This window comes from Oryctolagus cuniculus, chromosome 10 (genome assembly GCF_964237555.1).
Source record: "Oryctolagus cuniculus chromosome 10, mOryCun1.1, whole genome shotgun sequence".
Lineage (NCBI taxonomy): Eukaryota > Metazoa > Chordata > Mammalia > Lagomorpha > Leporidae > Oryctolagus > Oryctolagus cuniculus.
The window spans coordinates 95,935,336-95,953,940 of record NC_091441.1 but is presented as its reverse complement, the minus strand read 5'-3'; the positions used below and the strand labels follow the sequence as shown (position 1 = coordinate 95,953,940).

Here is an 18,605-nt window from a genome sequence, read left to right as displayed (position 1 = left end):
GAAAAATTCTAGGTTCTGCACAACAGTCTTTGAGATAAGCAAGGTGGGGCATAGCAAGCAGAGCCCACCTGTGCTGACCAGCTGGCCTGGTGTATGTGTGTGGGACCCTTCCAAGCTGGAGTCCCCTCCCAACGCCCGTACAGGCGGCTTCCAGCAAAGCGCATCACCTGCAGGCTGCGTATCCATTGTGCCCACTTATCTATGAGAGAGCACTGTCAGAGTTCTGTTTCCTGCTTATTACAGGCTTTGTGTTCAAGTCAAAAACAACTTGAAGTTAAAAGTTAGCCCTCTTGGCCGGCACTGCGGCTCAATAGGCTAATCCTCTGCCTGCGGCGCCGTCACCCCAGGTTCTAGTCCCGGTCGGGGCGCCGAATTCTGTCCCGGTCGCTCCTCTTCCTGTCCAGCTCTCTGCTCTGGCCGGGGAGTGCAGTGAAGGATGGCCCAAGTCCTTGGGCTCTGCACCCACATGGGAGACCAGGAGAAGCACCTGGCTCCAGGCTTCAGATCAGTGCAGTGCGCTGGCCGCAGTGGCCACTGGGGGGTGAACCAACAGAAAAAGGAAGACCTTTCTCTCTGTCTCTCTCTCATTGTCCACTCTGCCTGTCAGAAAAAATAAATAAATAAATAAATAAGCCCTCTTGAGGTAATCTGTATTCGAAAACGAGTTACGATGAGGGTTCATTTAAGTCAAAGGCAGAAAGCACCACGAGTTAGAGAACAGAGGTATGTACGGTACTTTAAGACCTCCCTCCAGGTGCCAGCACTGTGGCAGCAGGTTAGGCCGCCACCTGCCGTACCGGCATCTCATATGAGATCCCCACTGCTCCACTTCCAACCCAGCTCCCTCCTAATGCAGCTGGGAAAGCCGCAGATGCTGGCCCAAGTGCTTTTGTCCCTGCTACCCACATAAGAGACCCAGATGAACTTCCAGGCTCCTGGGTTTGGCCTGGCCCAGCCCCATCCATTGTGGTCCTTTGGGGAACAAAGGGAAGATCTCTCAAATAAATGTATAAAAAAAAAACTTCCAACTCTACATTTTCTTAAAAGCACCTCTTTTTTTTAATGCAGAGGTCACAAAAAGGTACTGACATCAGCGCCTGTACTTTTCTAAAAGGCTTATCTCACAGGGAGATGTTGTACCTGCTCTGGAATGTGGATGTGAGCAGCACGTGTCTGCAGCTTACCCCGAGAGGTTCCTGTAACTGCGACTTACAGGTAAAATAAACACCCAAATCGAGAAGTGTCAAGTGACCACTCACCATTCGCAGGTTGACAGGCAGGTCCTCAGCGATGGCCGAGCCGCTGTGTCTGGGTGGCCGGGCTCGCTGTCTGTCAGGGTCAGCTTTCACAGTGCTCACTAGTGCTGCTAACAGGACAGAGCTGGCGTCAGATTATGGACAAGACATGACCTCCTCTGAAGAGCCACCACACACAGAGATACACGATGGTCTTGAACACAGCAGCCACGGAACAGCCCAGCAATGTCAACACTGTGCACGTTTATTTTGTTAAGAAAATAACAGCACACACGATTTTCAGATTGAAGGCACAAATCCGTAACAGTAGCAGCAAGCAAAACGATGCTTTTTCCTGGCGGACTCTCCGTTGGTGCCTCGCCTACTCCATGGTCAGTCACATGGGCTGCTCACTTACGCCAGTGCGTCAGCCCTTCATTTCTCCCCATCCTCACACACCTGCCTGGCATTCCTACCTCCGTCTCTTCCCCAGTCTGTCTAAGTGAACAAGACGGTGGCAGCAGGTAGGAGCCAGGCACCCACGCACGCCTCCCAGGTCTCCGAGCTCCCCGGCCAGCTGTGCTCGCTGGCTGACACCCCCTCCCTCCCCTGTGGGGCTCAGAAGGCTGCCAGGGCTGGAGCCACCACTGGGCGGGGCTGCTGGGTTTAGATTTTGTATCAGGATGCACACAGGTTAGGGCCAGCTGGTCACACGGAACCTCAAGAACTCCAACAGCTCTCACTTGGGTGTTCAGGTACAGGAGAGGGGCGCGGTGACACCGCCAGGAGTAAGTGCAGCAATCACCTTGTTTGGACACCTCTGCACTACACCCGAGTCACTTCTGTTTGGGAAGGAAACAGGTTTCCTACTCAGCTTTTGTGTCCTTTTGGTCCAGTAACAGTTCTCATTCCTTAAGCCCACCCCGCAGTGTCTGGTAACAAAAGCCAGCCCAGCCTTACGTCCTTGCATCTGGAAATCTACACCTGAAGGGTCCCAATCTCTTCTGCAATCCATCTAAAAGGGGAAAGAGAACGCTTTTTCTCCAATTTAGAATTCTGAGAGGACACACGAGCCACTCTGCATGTGCACGCGACTCGGCCGTGAGAGTCCAGTGCTCTCCCAGGCAGAGGAGAACTCGGGGGTCAGGGAACAGGAGGGCTGTTCCAGCAGCGGTGTCTACCTCACAGATGAGCTCACTGCACCCTGACACGGGGGCAGCAGGCTCACCACTGAGCAAGAAATGCCCATTTATTCTTCAACATCCTGACTACAAATGGCTTTCAACTTCAACCCAACGACCGTTTCCTTGCTGTAAAGCTGCGGTTCGGGTACTTTCCAGGAAGCTTAGGCGACGAGGCCAATAAATTACAGTCCACGTATTCTGCACAGTCCTTTCCATGATGAGGCTTGCTTCCGGCCGGCTCTGCCCGCGTCACCACACGAACGCGGCCCGCTCTCGCAGCATGCGCACCCCGAAGCGCTGCCACTCCCGCTGGTAGACCCACAGCTCCTGCGTGGTGTCCAGGCAGGCCAGCACGGCGCCCCCCTTCCAGGCGATCAGCCGGGGGTCCAGGTCCTGCGAGAGCGGGAAGCACATTTCAGCGTGAGCATGGCGTCTAACACCCACGCCTCCACTTCAGCTCCGGGCTGGGAAAAACCCCGGCCCAGTGAGCTGGCCTTTCCACCTGCCCTAAAGACAACTGGACCCATGGCAGCGACGGACCCCTGTCTGTCTCCACTGACAAGCGAACGCTTTAGTTCTCATCAGCGTGTGGGGTTCTGTTCCCTGCTGCTGCACAGTCAGGCCTTGCAGGCAGGACACCCGCGGAGATCACCTGAGGCTTGAGCGGCGTGAAGTGACCTCACGCTCGTCCCAGGATCAAAGTGAAGTAGGACACTTCCTCCAAGCCTCAGTGAAACGTAGTGAGATCCACACAGCTCCTTCTCAACCCCTGCGCTTCCTTCTCTTTTCAGGATCATTCAAGCCAAGAAGACCCCGACAGAGCCCCTGGCGCAGGGCCTGGCAGCACCCTCTGAACGGGCAGGAAGGTGCAAGTCAGCCGCACTGGTCTGGAGGGAAGGGCAGGCGCAGACCAGGGACCCAGGGCCCGGCCAGACCTCCCCCACCGCGTCTGTGACCTGCTCCGAGCCAGCAGGAGCTCCCCAGACAGATGCCTGTACCTCCCAGAATTTACCTGCCCGCCCCTCCAACTTTACAATCGCAAATAACCAGCGCTGGCTTCCTCTGCGTCCAGTCGGCGGAACGCACCTTCGGCCTCGTGATCACGTCCACGTTTTCAATGATCCGCCTGAAGGAGGGCGGCATCTTGTTGAGGATCCTGTGCTGCAGGAATTCCTGAGCTTTATGGAACATCAGACCACCTCCCACCACCAGGATGGAGCTGTACATCTTCTTTTTGGTATCGTCGGATGCTGGAAAGACAGCGACACCCCTTCTACCCGTGCTGCCTCCCCAAATCCACCTCCACTCCCAGCCAAGCTCAGACAACTGCACTAGGCTTCCCAAAGGTCTCCCCGAAACCCACCCCAACACCACAGCCAGGGAACCTCAAGGAACACAAGGGACGCGTGCTGCCACCCCCACCAGGGCCCCTCACCCTGCAACTTGCAGGATTAGGACCAAGATCTTTTACAAGGGCCCACGAGGTCCGGCCTAGGGTGGTCCTCACGGGCCTCCCAGCCACTCCGGCTGCCACAAGCTGCTCCTTTCTAGGGACACCACCTATCTGCGACTGCCGCCCATGCTCCACCCTTTGTGCTTCTCCCTTGAGCACCCCCTGCCTCCCACCCTCTGTACTTCCCCTTAGGGTCAGTCAAACCCCTGGCTGGACCCCTCAGGCACAAGCTTTCCCAGGTAGCATCCTTTAGGGCAACGTTGGAATCCCCCATTCGTGTGATGGCTTGCTTTGGTCTCTCCTTCTAGGACTATGTGCTCAACCCCCTGCTGTCTTGCCAGCCCCTTGCTTGCAATGCCAACGGAGCACAGGTGCTGCAGACTTGCAGACTCTCAATGAGCATGCTGCCCCGTGCCAAGTGTGCCCCGGGCGGGACCCGTTCCCCCTCTGCCCTGGCCTCGCCAGGCGTGCTTACAGCAGCAGTCTATGCTGTGCAGGATGGCTTTGTCGAGGCCCAGGGCCTTCCCTTCGAACAGCGAGACGGCAGTCTTCCTGGACATCAGTGCGGTGAGGGCCTCCTCGGAGTCGTTGCCGGCCATCAGGCAGTCTCCCTGGGAGGGCCCCAAATCCACCTCCTGGGAGTGAAGTCTTTCTGGAAGATCAGAAGCCGGGCCACGAAGATCCCCTTCAAATCCAATGGGTTTGGAGGCAGACTTGCGGTCAGCAGTAGCTTTTGCAGACTTGAAATTAATCAAGGGACAATGAATGAGACTGTACGATCGTTAACAGAGCACTGTTGATGCTGTCAGCTAGATCCCATCCTCCACACCTCGCCACTCAATGCTCCCACAAAGCAGAAGGCACCACAGCGCATAATCAAATGCCTATGAGCGCTCCCAGGGAGGCCTGACACCAGGCGTGTGCAGAAGGCCGGGGTCCTCCGACAACTGTGCCTCAGGCAGGTGGGTCTCAGCAGCGTACTACCACTGCTTGGGTTTTTACATGGAAATCTCACAGCGGACATTCCCTCCGCCTTATACTGAGCTGTGAATAGGATTACTGTAGTGGGACCCAGGGCCAGCGGCTGCTATGGAATCCTCCCTTGCAGAACCTACCTCTCAAGCTCACACTTGCCCCTGGGGCAGGCACAGACACACGTCATTAGCACACAAGAGCTGCATCCACACCCTACACCACACACCCCCCTGCAACGACTAGCTCTGAATAAAGGAATTGGAACCTTGGCTTATCCCACACATCTCTCACAGTGTAATTACAAAGGAGGTGAGATTTTACTAAAAATACTCCCAGGTCCTCATAAAGAGACAGTGTAAGGAAGTAACTTAACACCACGAGGAAAGTCTTCAATGCACTAAGTGCACAGAGCGCTACTCAGAAGACTGGGCCAGCGTCTCCCTCCAGAGGAATCTGCCCCCCAGCTTTCAGGCCGGACTGTGGGGCAGCTCTGAGAACAGCTCGGGTCAGTGGGATGGCAGGCTGTGCACAGCCATCTCCTGCTCAGCACCAACCCTCCCGCGGGCCTCGAGTTGCTGCAGACCTGTTCTTGCTTGCTCTGTGTGGCCAGCAGGTACTGCTCGTCGTGAGGGTCCTCAGGGTCGCCCTGGGACCTGTGCTGCAGAGTTGTCATCTTCTGCCCGACGATCCCAAACGTCGCTGGGTAAAACAGAGCCATGGGAGCCTGTGCAGGGAAGGACGAGAGTGGTCAGCAAGACCCCGCCTCCGACAAACACTGACAGAGCTGTGTTCCTCCATGAACGAGGAAGCAGCTGAGACCCTGTCGGCCAGGCCGGGCAGCGTTCCGTTCTTCGCTGCTTTAGGACGTGCAAGGCCAGAAGTGCATGCACTGTGCAGCCGAATGGCGGACGTGGCACCACATGAGCTAAGTGTCAACGCAAACATAAAGTGTGGGCGTCAGACTCCACACGAGGGTGCCGCTCTAACAACTCCTCACACGGCGGCTGGCAGTGTCTTCCTTCTGTTCTAATCTATCCTTGAGCATTGCGGCAACCTACGACCAGGTGTTGGTCGGACCCTGCGAGGTGCCCGGCAGGTGCACGTCCTCCCAGTTAGACTGAGCCTGGAAGGCTTTCTCCCCACCCCTGGAAACAGACACCAGTGTTACCTGGAGCTTCTCATCTCCTAATCGAAACTGGTAGAGCAGGGCGGGAGAATCCGGATGCCGAATCTGAAACTCGTGGTCCTGAAGTCCAGAGATGTCCTGATTCCAGGAGAAGACATCGTCAGTGGACCGGCAACAACACACGTGAACCGAAAACACGCATGAGCCTCTCCGTCACCGCCAGGAAGGCCCCACACCTGTGCACCCCTCGCTTTGCTTCCCAATTTAGCATTTCTGAAACTCCCCTGTCTGCCATTTTTGTCTTCTTCATTATCAACATACATTAACTGAAATATCGGCCCAAATAGGCAGATTCCCCCAAAACTAGAAAATTTACAGCCATCATTTCTCAAATTAAAAAAAAAATTATTTTTTTTAAAAAAGAAAAGTCCAAGACAAAAAAAAGGCCGCAATCTACACACTGCGATGACTCATTATCAACTGGCTGGTCACAATACTAAGTGCTTCCAACTGTAACTATGGTGTTCCTGTATGTTTACCTGTTACACTCACTATACCTAAAGGTTCACCTTCATTTTTTTGTCAGAATGATCAGACTCCCACTGCAAGGGAAATTTGATAAACTCTCTAAAAAAACAAGCTGTGGAGGCAGGCGTTCAGCCTTGTGGGCACGGCGCAGGCTGGGAAGCCTACACCCTATGGCAGAGGGCCTGGGTTTGAGTCCCGGCCCCACTCCCCATTCCAGCTTCCTGCCAACGTGCACCCTGCAAGGCAGCAGTGAGGGCTCCAAGTAAATGGGTTACTGCCCCTGCCTGGACTGATTTCTCGGCTCCTGGCTTTGGCCTCGGCCCAGCCTTAGCCACTACAGGCATCTGGGGAGTGAATGAGTAGAAGGGAGCTGTCTCTTAAATGAGTAAAAAGTAAAATAAAACAAAACCAAGTCATGCTTTCTACAGCCTGAGACACATCCTCTGCACCCTTGACCAAACATTCCCATTAGTTAGGAGCTTCAGCTTCAAGGCTTACTCAAGGTGGGTTGAAAGGTTAGCATAACGGTGTTAAATGCCTTTTCCTTTTTCGTTGTTGGTTTTCATTTTTCCTTTTGCTATCTTTTAATTTACCTTACATTTTTCCTGGAAACAAAAGCAATCAGCCCTGTAGTTTGTGCACACCTGATCTAAATGGCAGAAGGTTTCCTTCAGGTGCTGCAGGAGGAGGCAGTCCATCTTGTTAGTCAGCTGGCACTCCCTGTAAGGGAACCCCGCCCGCTGCATCAGCCAGTAGAAGCAGCGCGACACGTCAGATCCCCCGTACGCCAGGCAGAGCCTGAGGTGAAGAGAAGAGGGCAGGCGGGTCATCCGTCAGCTGCGAAGGTGCAGAGTGAGCTTCAGGACCCCCGCAGGCACACCGGACACAGCAACTTTGAAGCGGTGCCTGTTGTAGAAACCCAACGGAGGGGTGGGGTGGCGGAGGGAGGGAGAGGGGAGCGCAAGCAGACCCAGGGAGGGGCTGCTGGCAGCAGAACACACCAGGAAACCCAGCTCTGCTCCGAGTCCACATGTGCTGGCGCGCACAGCCGTCTTGCCGGCTGTACTCACTAGCACAGAGGGGAGGGAGGCCCTGCTGCCTCAGGACAAAGTTAAAGGAGAAAAGCTCTCTCCACTCACTGCAGGTTGCCACAAGGTGGAAAGACGACTGCTCGTTCTTCTAGTGCTAGATCGGAGCCCAGCAACTGCTACGCTTCGAAAGCCACTGGCAATGCACACTCTGAGCAATGGGGTGAGCCGAAACGACTCACTCTGTCTCAGAATGCACTGTAGCTTGGGCTGACATGCAGCAGACGAAGCTTCCCATGAACTGCTGGGTCCTCTTTTAAGCCTGCTTCTACCTCCTTAACATGGAGACCGGAAGTTGTCTTGGGACGAGATGCAGCAGGGGACCCCGGTGTGACAGCCGGGGCGCGCTGACCTGCGCCAGGCTTGCCTCAGGAAGGGTTCCCGACAGCCTCCTAACTTGTGTCTCAGTGACGCCACCCCTCACTCACTGAGCACCACAGTGGGGAGAAGCAGATCCCCGAGACACGAGCCAGCCAGACAAGTCAGACCTCAACGGTCTATTCTCTCCTATGCGTTTCGCCTCGGTACAGCTCTGCAGCCAGGGAGGGAGGAGCCAGTGACTCCCTGCCGGACCACAGAGGAGACGCAGCTCACACAGGAGCTGCTGGTGTGAACTTCCATAGAAAAGTCCCAGCGGGAACGGTGCAATGATTTGCTTCCAGCTTTCCACGGTCTTGCTGGATTCTGACTAGACTTCTGAATATATCCCTCCTCCCAAGTGGTTTCTAAATGGTGACAACCTGCAGTGGAGCAGACTCGGGGGGAGAGGGGGTGGGAAACGTCACCTCCCAAGTTCCTTACCGAGTGTTGCGATGAGACACCCCATCCTCCACACAGCACACGCTCGTCTTCTGGTCCCCGACATCTACAATGCACGTGCTGCTCAAGCCACTTCCAAAGGTGGCACACACAGACTCCTGGTGCACCACGATCCCTAGGAAAGAGAGGGGCAATGCACTGTGGAACAAGAAAGATCCCAAAACAAGTATCAACTGGATGAGCTCTAAGCAATGTTGATCCTTTCCGAACAAGCATTTAAATAAAGTAGTGCACTAGATTTAACTTTGTCAGTGAAAAACAGTTTCAGTTAAAGCAGGTTTCACTGGACTAGTGAGACATACCTGAAAATCCCATCTTCATTAGTATCATATTCACCAGTTCTTTCACATGCTGTTTATTGTAGATATCAGGAATTAACAAAATACATCTATAATACTAAAAAAAGAACAAAATAAAAAAAAAGGCAAACAGGATTAGCACTCAAATCCAATCAAGTCAAATCTCATCATACTTGTCTTTTTTTTTTTTTTTTAATCTATTTATTTATTTGAAAGACAGAGCAATAAGACACAGAGACAGAGAGCTCTTCCATCTGTTGCTTCGATTTTCCAAAACACTGCGACAGCCAAGTCAGGGACAGGCCAATTATGGCACGAGTGGCAGGGGGCTCGGCAGGAAGCTGGATCAGGAGCAGCGCATCCAGGGCTTGAACCAGCACTGTGATATGGGCTGCTGGCATTGCAAGCAGTGGCTTAACTCACTACACCACAAAGCCAGCCCCTGACCACACCTGTCTTTATTTAAAGGGCGCAGAGAGAGAGAGAGAGAGAGAGATATCTTCCATCTGCTGGTTTACTTCCCAAGTGCTTTCAACAGGCAGAGCCGGGTCAGGCTGAAGCTGGGAGTCTGGAACTCAGCTGGGTCTCTCATGTGGGAGGCAGGAACCCAGGTACTTAAGCCATCATCTGCTGCCTTCCCAGGATGTGCATTAGCAGGAAACAGGATTAGAAACAGAGCGAGAACTTGAACCAGGCACTCTGCTTTGGGATGTGGGTGGCCCACGCAGTGATGTAACTGCTATGCCAAATGCCCACACCTGTCCTCACAGAGGACTCTGGGGAAGACACGCAGTGATGCTTAGAGGCCCAGGATGAACGCTCAAACCTCTGTGCTATCCTTTGGGTTTTACAAAGAAACAGAAAATGCAGAAGCTGTTGCCCCTTGGAAGCATCTGAAAGCTGTGAAATAAAAATTCAGGCGTCCGATGTGTCTGAGTGAGGTCCAGAGAAGAGGCGTGAGCGTGAGCAGGCTTGCTGACTTCAAAGCGGCAGAGACAGACACCAAAGAAACAGTCAGTTATGGTTGTCTTCTTAGACTTGTACCTATGAAATATAGGAAATCTGTTCTCCTTATATTAATAAAAATTAAAAAGGAAGAAGAAGAAGGAAAGAAACAGAGTAAGAAGTGAAGCACCAGAGGGCAACGGAGGGAAGCGCTATACCCAAACCTGCAGGCCCGGACTGCTGCGGGGGTCCCAGGTTACAAACAACTCGATGATGTGCACTTGTACTGAGCAAGAGTCTTAAGGAAAAACCCAGTAGCTGGGAGTTCTGGCTCACCTTTAAATCTTTCAGGGGGATTTCCAGGTATTTTTGAATTGCATGAGACCATATTACTTCAATATCTGCCAGCACAGCAGTGAGGGAGCCCCCAGGTCCTGGGTGAATATTTAGCTGGCCTCTTCGGATGGGCCAGTGAATGTTGTAACAGTCCAGCGGATTAACATACAAGGCCTAGAAAAGGACAACAGGAAGACGAACACATTACCAAAACGCTTGGGCTTTTCTGGATTCGCATCCAAAAACCCACGGCCAGAAATCATCAGTGACACTTGCAGGGTATTCTGAATGTTCAAAGTGGAATGCTACTGTTCCGGGAGTCCGTGTCAGTATGTGGCCTCAAAGCAGGATCACAGAACACTAGGAAGCCACCAGAACTGGTGACAACATCAGAAAATTTTAGGAGAAAGGTGAGGCTTCTTACATGCCTTATATAGAAGCTTCCTACCTCTTCTCCCACCAAATACTCAGGGTGATGAGATGTATTTGTCCACTTATTTCCAGAACAGTGATCTAAAATTGCAGGTCGCATCTGCTTGTTGTAGGAGCGTGCCTGGAAATAAAGAAAATCATAAACTTATCTGAACATACACACGACAAAAAGGAAGAGTCCCCTTTTCTCCTCTCTCCCAGATACCAGATCCAGTGGCAAATTTCAATCGTAAAGCCATGATATTTAGCAATATACCGACAAAAGGATTCTCTTGTCCTCTTCCACAATCTTCATTTAAAAACAAAAGAAAAAGATTTACTCTATTTATTTGAAAGGCAGAATTAGACACAGGAAGAGATAGAGAGAGCGATCTTCTGTCCACTGATTTACTCCCTAAATGGCCACAAAAGTCAGGGCTAGGCCAAGCCAAAACCAGGAGCCTGGAACCCCATCCGGGTGTCCCCCTTACGTAGCAAGGGGCCCAAGAACTCAGGCTATCTTTCACTGTTTTCCCAGGTGAATCAGCAGGGAGATGGATCAGAATCAGTACCCGTATGGGATGCCAATGACAAAGGCAGCAACTTAACTTGCTATGTCACAACGCTGGCCCCCAAACCTTTCATTTTTCAAATAAATGATTTATCTGAAAAGCGCAGTGACAGAGAGATATCTCCCATCCACTGGTTTACCTACTAAATGCACACAATAGCCAGGGGTGGACTCAGCTGAAGCCAAGAACTCCACCTGGATCACCCACATGGGTGGCAGGAACCAAAGTCCTTGAGCCTCTTCCCAGGCATATCAGCAGGACTGGGTAAGAAGCTAAGTCAGGACTCAAACCCAGGCACCCCAACAGGGGATGTGGGAGTCCCAAGGCGCAGCCCCACAACTATCCCAACACAATTTTCATCAGCACCCCTGCAATGATTTTGACACCTAGGCTGGGATTCACAGCCAGTCCAAAATTAGCACCACACTCTGCTTGAATCCGAATACAGATGTCTATATAACAGACTCATTATATCTGCCTTCGTTTATTGAAGTGAAAAAACACAGTAAGAATCCAGCCTCCTGCCGAGATCAGACACTCGGGGAAATGCAACCCTTCATCAAGCTGCCATGAGGACGGACTCTGACACACTATGTGGCTTATGGAAGCACCCGTGACACCGATTCAGGTATCCTGTAAGTGGTCATACGGGGCCTTCCTTCTTTATAAGAAAACTCCACGCTGCATTCACATAACACTACAGAGAGAACACGTGAATGGTGTCAGAAACAACAGAGGTACAGAAACAAATCCAAGAAAAAGCTGAGTGAACCTGCTCAGGGGACACAGGGATCCGCCTCGTGCCGTTCGACATTTTCTTAGACCATATTGCTTGATCCACCATTTTAAGGCCATTTTGTCTTTGTTCATTACTTTCAGGTTTCTGGGTGGGAAGATGGAAGGAGAAACAATAAAGACAATTTAGCAACATCACAAAGCAATCTGACAAATCCATTACTGAACCCACCACTAGGAGTTGCTCCACTGTCAACCAGCAGCATCTCCTGAACCTCTGTCAAACGCAGCAATCTTGAAGTCAAAAAGGAACCCTCGCTATAAACCAACTACCTGCATGGCCTTTGACTGGTCAAACTGTTCAAGGCACCCATGAAAGAACACCTTATCCTGTCTTCACAAAGTAGTTCAGAGACTTTTCCATAGCCCTATGGAATTCTGATGTTCACAATGTAATATTTTATTCTGGTTGATCAAGTATTCGAGTTGGTGTGATACCATAAAGAACACACTCACAAGTACTTTTACAGAAATGGGATTTTCTTTTGATTTTTATTCCTCAAATTTACTCCCTAAAGGAGGGAACTGCAGATCCAGAGACACTGAATGAACTGCAGGCTTCCTTGCAGGGAGGTAATACTTATGCTCTCGACTGGACGTAAGTGCAGCCTACTCGGTACACTGACAACGGGGCCCTGAGGCTGACCGCAGGGTCAGTGTCCCCGGGTGGATTTCACACTTTTGAAGGGATGTCTGAACAGTAAAAGTCTATACAAACATTCCAAAACCTGAAAAAATGAACTCTGAACATTTCTGATATACTATTCTGAAGAACTCTCAACAAAGAATAATCAATTAGTAGCAGAACTGCAGAAACAGTAAGTACTGGAAAAACTATCTTTGATGGAAAACTTGAGAGCTAAAAGTAGATTAGGATGCAATATAAAGATTCCACATCTACCACCAAAAAAAAATCTTCCTGATAACCACCATCTGCAAATCAGGATAAAGTAAGTATGTAACTTTTGCCTTGAAATTATAATTAGACCTAAGACTACAGTAAATGCTTTCTGTAGCAATGCACCTTGCTAACAGACTAAAATATCAGTTTGATTTAAATTACAGGTATCCGGAAGAGAACACAGCACTCAGTTCATAAAGACCCAAACACCTCATTCCAAGTAACAAATCTGTCTTCTCCATGAAAGATCACCCTCATCCACACTCATTTCACCCTAACGGCTTCAAAAAAAGTGGACTTAGTGTTCGTTATACGTAATTCTTGAACACCTAAAATCATTAACTTAGTTGAAAACTGTATTTGTAACTCGGAGTGATGTTACTTTCCAGCAGGGTAAAGCTCTGAAGATGCCCCTTCCAGCTGCGCTGGCCCTCCCGGGACCCTCCCCCAGGGCCTCCAGGGCTGGCTCACGTTCAGGCCCTCGCGCAGGAGCCAGCTGTCTTTGTAGAGGGGCTGCCCCTGCTGCTTGTGTCTCCGTGCGATGACGTGAGGAACGCTGGCAGGCAGCGTGTCTGTGGCCCGGCCGATCCGCAAGGTGGTTGAACCCGGGTGTATGACCACGATGAAGTTGCTCTGGATTTGCTGCAGACGTAAAACAGAGGTACACGCTCAAGGTACAGAGTCCACGGCTACCGGGTGACTCTAAGACTACTTTCTCCTGCAACAGCTGTCAGACTCAAAGGTCTCCAAGTTAACTCTTGCAAAGGCAGTCCTTGAAGAGACCCCATCACTGTCTCTATCCACATGCAAGCTCCTTGTGGACTTACGTGTGCTCCATCAGACTCAGAATACACAGCTCAACAAACATTTGTTTAAGTGAATAAAACCAAATATTTGCTTACATGAATAAAGTCAAGATTATCCAATGCAAATTCACATATAATTACTGAGCATTTATGGGCCAGGTCCTGTGGGTACAATGGTGACCAGGACAAAGTCCCTGCCATCAAAGAATGTTCTGTTTACCAAGGAAGACAGTCAGACAAGGAATGAAAGAGTGCAGAGGAGGGGCTGGCGCTGTGGCGTAGCAGGTAAAGCCGCCACCTGCAGTGCTGGCATCCCATATGGGCACTGGTACAAGTTCCAGCTGCTCCACTTCTCATCCAGCTCTCTGCTATGGCCTGGGAAAGCAACAGAAGATGGCCCAAGTCCTTGGGCCCCTGCACCCTCGTGGGAGACCCTGAAGAAGCTCCTGGCTTCGAATTGGCCTAGCTCTGGCCATTGTGGCCATTTGGGGAGTGAAAAGCGGATGGAAGACTTCTCTCTTTTTTTGCCTCTCCTTCTCTGTGTAACTCTTACTTTCAAATAAATACATCTTTTTAAAAAAAGAGTGTAGAGGGGCTGGCGCTGTGGCACAGCAGGTTAACACCCTGGTCTGAAGCGCCAGCATCCCATATGGCTGCTGGTTCAAGTCCTGGCTGCTCCACTTCCAATCCAGCTCTCTGCTATGGCCTGGGAACGCAGTGGAAGATGACCCAAGTCCTTGGGCCCCTGCAGCTTCACGGGAGACCCGGAAGAAGCTCCTGGCTCCTGGCTTCAGATTGGCACAGCTCCGGCCATTGCGGCCAACTGGGGAATGAACCAGCAGATGGAAGACCTCTCTCTCTCTCTCTCTCTCTCTCTTTCTCTCTCTCTGCCTCTCCTCTGTGTAACTCTTTCAAATAAATAAATTTAAAAAAAAGTTCTCAATTCCACAAATATGAATGAACATAAACACAGCTGTTTAAAAAAAAAATATTCCATGCCTCCACCACAACTTTTCTGGTTCTGAAACTCCAGGGAGAGGGCCTGGGAGGGAACCGGTGGTTTCCAACAGCTCCTGGGCTCACTAGTGTAACCACTCAGGTCTGATAACCACTGGCCACAGGGGTCAGGGCAGAAAGTGATGTTCAAACAGGATCGTGACTTTGTGCCGGTGGGAAGGAAGTTTTCACATGTCGACAACCAAAGAACGTGTCCCTGCATTCCTCGAGGGTCACTGTTTATAAAACACTTTGCCTGCGCTGGTTCTGACCCAGCTACAGCGTACGGAGCAGCAGCCAGAGCTCACAGTTCCAGCCCCGTCACTCAGAGCGCTGGGCTGCACTTCACTGTCCACTCTCGGGAGCTGGTGAGGGACAGTGGGCTGACGGCGTGGGGCTGATGCTACACGCACGGCTCCTACGTGGCTACTTCAGCTCCGTGAGCCACACGAGGGAAGCTTGCTGCACCAGCTTGCCGAAGGGCTTTCCACCGAGAGCGGCAGAGGGGGCTCCTACAATGCCTTTGCCAACAGTGAGGCCCCTGACTCCACAGCACCTGTGCTACCCGGCCTCGGAGCTTTAGCTGCATCTTCTTGGCCAAGCTGCAGAGGCCAGTAAGTGGAGACCCTCCAAGACCCCGCCTCGTTGCAGCACCATCTCCTCCCCAGTCTCTTTAACCCTCTCCATCCAGATTTGTTTTGACTTCTTTGCTACTTTGCAGCCTGCACAAGGACAACTTCCCTTTGCCTGCAGTGCTGGGTCCACCTGCTGAATCTCAGTCTGAGACCAGGTTTGCTGGCCTGTCCACAGCTCACTGTCACAGCGTTCCTTCCTTTCAGGACACAGTCACTCTTGTTATCATCTGCCCTCCAAACACACGAGAAACTTCCTGGGCAAAGAGACCACTTCTGTCTTGGTCACGGCTCCAACCCAGCAGGTGGGGCGCGGGAGCCTCGGAGGTGCTCACTGGATGATGCGGCCGGCTGTCACGTGGCAAAGCGCACCTGCACGGTGCTGCCCAGGCTTTTCTGTGCTACGGCAGACACTCTTGTCCAACAGCCAGGGGTACACAGACGATGCAGCCCACCCCTGGGGACACCGGTACTCTGTGAATGGCGCACAGGCTACAGCACGCTAACAGCGGTACTGACGGCGGTCTCCCATAGCGTGTCTTTTATAATGAAACCCTCAAGTCTGTTTTGATGTACTAGAAAAAACCAGCCAGTATACGCCACACAACAATTCCAACGTATCATCGCTTAGGGAAGAGCGAGCAAAAAAATCACCGAGCAAAGAGCAGTGCGGATGCCACAGAAGCCGAGGGAAAAACGACCAACTGAAGTCAGAGAAACGCTGCCACCAGGGTCAAGGTCCAGGCTCCGGATTCACAAACCTGGCTGCAAACTCTGACTGCCCAGCGCCTTGCACTGGAGGAAGTCCCTGCCTTGCAGAACCACGTTGAAAATTAAATGAACGGGGGCCGGCGCTGTGGTGTAGTGGGTAAAGCTGCTGCCTGACGTGCCGGCATCCCATAAGTGTGCTGGCTCAAGACCTGGCTGCTCCACTTCCGATCCAGCTCTCTGCTGTGGCCCGGGAAGGCAGTGGAGGACGGCCCAAGTGCTTGGGCCCCTGCACCTGCATGGGAGACCCTGAGGAAGCTCCTGGCTCCTGGTTTCGAATCGACGTAGCTCCAGCCGTTGCAGCCAATTGGAGTGAACCAACGGATGGAAGACTGACTGACCTCCCTCTCTCTCTCTCTCTGTGTAACTCTTTCAAATAAATAAATAAATCTTTTAAAAAAAGAAAATTAAATGGGGCTCAGAGCCAGCACCAGCAAGCCCGCAGGGAACGCTGGTTCTTAGCACATTTTGCCACTGCTTTCAGAAAGAGCCAGGCTTGTGCTTCTTAGACCCTCCCCTCCCCCCAACCTGGCCCTGGTGAAGACGGCCAACCTCTTTTTTTTTTTTTTAATAATTATTTTTATTTATTTGAAAGAGTTACAGAGAGAGGTAGATCCAGAGAGAGAGAGGTCTTCCATTCCACTGGTTCACCCCCCAAATGACCACAACGGCCAGAGCTGAGCTGATCCGAAGCTTCTTGCACATCTCCCACATGGGTGCAGGGTCCCAAGCACTTGGGCCATCTTCCACTGCCTTCCCAGGCCATAGCAGAGAGCTGGATCAGAAGAGGAGCACCGGAATTCGAACCAGTGCCCATAAGGGACACCGGCACTGCAGGCTGGGGTTTTAACCCGCTGCACCACAGCGCCGGCCCCATACTGCCAACCTTCTTGCTCACTTCCAGACACCCCATCCAGCCGTGGGGCCTCCAATACATCGCGGCCTCTCATGATCCAAGTCTCCTCCACGCTGGAGATTTCCCTCTGCCCCCGGCTAACTCCTTCCCACCTTCCGCTGGAGCCCCGAGGTCACCTCCTTGGAAAACACCCTCACTCACTGCTTTGTGGGCCCAACAGCTCCGTCAATCCTCCGAATGAGCCGGTTCTGCACCAGGGGGCTCTGACACCTGCCGCCCCTAGGGGCAGGCCCTGACAAAGTGCGCCCTGCAATCCATTCAGCCCGCCCCTTCCAACAGGTGGGCGGAGAGACCAGATGGGGCAGCAGCAACCACCTAAGGACCCTCGGGGAGCCAGGCAACCCGCTGGGCGCTCTACAAGTAACATCCTTACCCCACCTAAGGGACAAGGGGCTGGCTCAGAGCTGTGGGCACGCGCCGCCTCCATTACTTCTGGGAGCTGCACACTGCGTTGGCCTGTTTCCCTGTGTGTTCCTCACAGATCAGTAACCGCCTACCTACAGGCATCAGTCAAGGTCGTCTGCCAGCCATGCCACTCTGAATAATTTTTCGGGTTTGCCTTAATTTTGTTGTTTTGACACAAAAGCTCTTAAAGCCTACTAGGCTCTTAATGCCTATTTCCTTGCTTCCAAGCTGGAAGTAAGTTTTTTTCTTTTCTCTGAGGCGTCCTCGGCAAAGGAGAAAGCCTCACCTTGGAACCAGCCCTTCGCCAAGTATCAGCCGCAGCTGCCTGTGGGCCGGCGGCGCTCTCGACTGCTCCTGCAGCCACTTAAACCCGCAGGACGCGCGGCCCCGGCCACGACCACCGACACCACCCTCCGGTGTTGGGGCCCGCAAGGGAGGGACGCGCTGCCTGGCGCGCCCGGAAGCGGAGGACCCAGGCCGAAGCGCGGAATCCTAACCCAGACCCGCCCCCGGCACCGCACCTCCTGCAGCGACTCGGGCACCAGCGCGGGCACGATGGGTCGCTTCACGCCGCGCTGCTCCTTCTCCTTCTCCCCGCCCTTCTCTTTCCCGTTCTCCGCGTCTCCCTTCTCGGCCTGGGTCATTGTCGCCACAGACGCGCACCAGCCTCTCTACTCAATGCCGCCACTGCTGGGACCGCCTGGGCGGAAGAACCATGGCGCACGCGCAGCCTCGCGGCTGGCTGCCCACAACCAAGATGGCCGCCATGGGCTCAGCCCCAGAGAATTCTGGGACGCGGTAGGGGCGGGGCGGGACCGTGGATGAGTACGCTGCTGTGATGAGTGGGGGCTGCAGGACCATACAGTGTCTTCTAGCCTCCAGACGCTGCGCGGACTCTCAGGCCAGCTGAGGCTTCGCTGGTCGTGCTCAGTCCGGTCCCTGAAGTCGGAATTCTTTGGCTAGCTCTTGAGCTGACGTTTTTCAGTTTGATGGCTGTCATTCTGAAGAATCCTGCCATACTGACGGTCCAGCTCCCTCTGGGTGTCTACACTTGGATGTACAGGCTCTTGTACCTTCCCATTCCCACCATCTCAGCAAATCATTTTGCCTGTTCGCTTGCTCACAGCTTCGGCGTTCAATGAACAGCAAATCCTGCAGTGTCAGGAATAGATCTCGAGTTCACCCACGCCTCGGGCCCCTGCCCCCCAGTGTGGGAGACTCCCATGGAGTTCATGGCTCCTGACTTCAGTCTGGCCCAGCCTTGGCTGTTGCAGCCATTTGGGGAGTGAACCAGCAGACACAAGACCTTTCTCTGTCACTCTGCCTTTCAAATAAATGAAAAGAGGGAGCTCATCTACCCAGGGCTGTCGGGGCCAGCTGAGCTGGGATGCAATCCCCATCTCGCATGTGGATGG

The 18,605-nt window shown here is 52.7% G+C and overlaps 1 protein-coding gene across 2 annotated transcripts; it reads right to left on the bottom strand.

Moving 5' to 3' along the window:
• Nucleotides 1-1,479: 1,479 nt before the first annotated feature.
• ACTR8 (actin related protein 8) lies at nt 1,480-17,975 on the bottom strand. 2 transcript variants are annotated; one of them, XM_002713256.5, is made up of 13 exons: nt 17,712-17,975; nt 13,139-13,309; nt 11,744-11,854; nt 10,437-10,541; nt 9,989-10,162; nt 8,711-8,804; nt 8,391-8,523; nt 7,146-7,299; nt 6,016-6,111; nt 5,431-5,571; nt 4,348-4,612; nt 3,506-3,669; nt 1,480-2,812 (listed from the first exon to the last, which is right to left on the bottom strand). In XM_002713256.5, the coding sequence occupies exons 1-13, from the start codon at nt 17,832-17,834 to the stop codon at nt 2,669-2,671; spliced, it is 1,875 nt and encodes a 624-aa protein (XP_002713302.1). In that variant the 5' UTR covers nt 17,835-17,975; the 3' UTR covers nt 1,480-2,668. The 2 variants fall into 2 exon arrangements, with proteins under 2 accessions (XP_002713302.1, XP_008259029.1); XM_008260807.4 differs by having other exon boundaries at nt 7,146-7,221; nt 17,712-17,952.
• Between the last annotated feature and the right edge of the window lie 630 nt (nt 17,976-18,605).

What these genes read in the sequence shown, in the direction of transcription:
- ACTR8 (XM_002713256.5), bottom strand. Translation starts at nt 17,834, where the DNA reads ATGACCCAGGCCGAGAAGGGAGACGCGGAGAACGGGAAAGAGAAGGGC. An exon ending in TCCCCCTGAAAGATTTAAAG is followed by an intron (nt 8,805 to 9,988) that starts GTGAGCCAGAAC and finishes TTCTTTTTTTAG; the next exon opens with TATTATAGATGTATTTTGTT. An exon ending in TAGGAGATGAGAAGCTCCAG is followed by an intron (nt 5,572 to 6,015) that starts GTAACACTGGTG and finishes TTCCCTGCACAG; the next exon opens with GCTCCCATGGCTCTGTTTTA.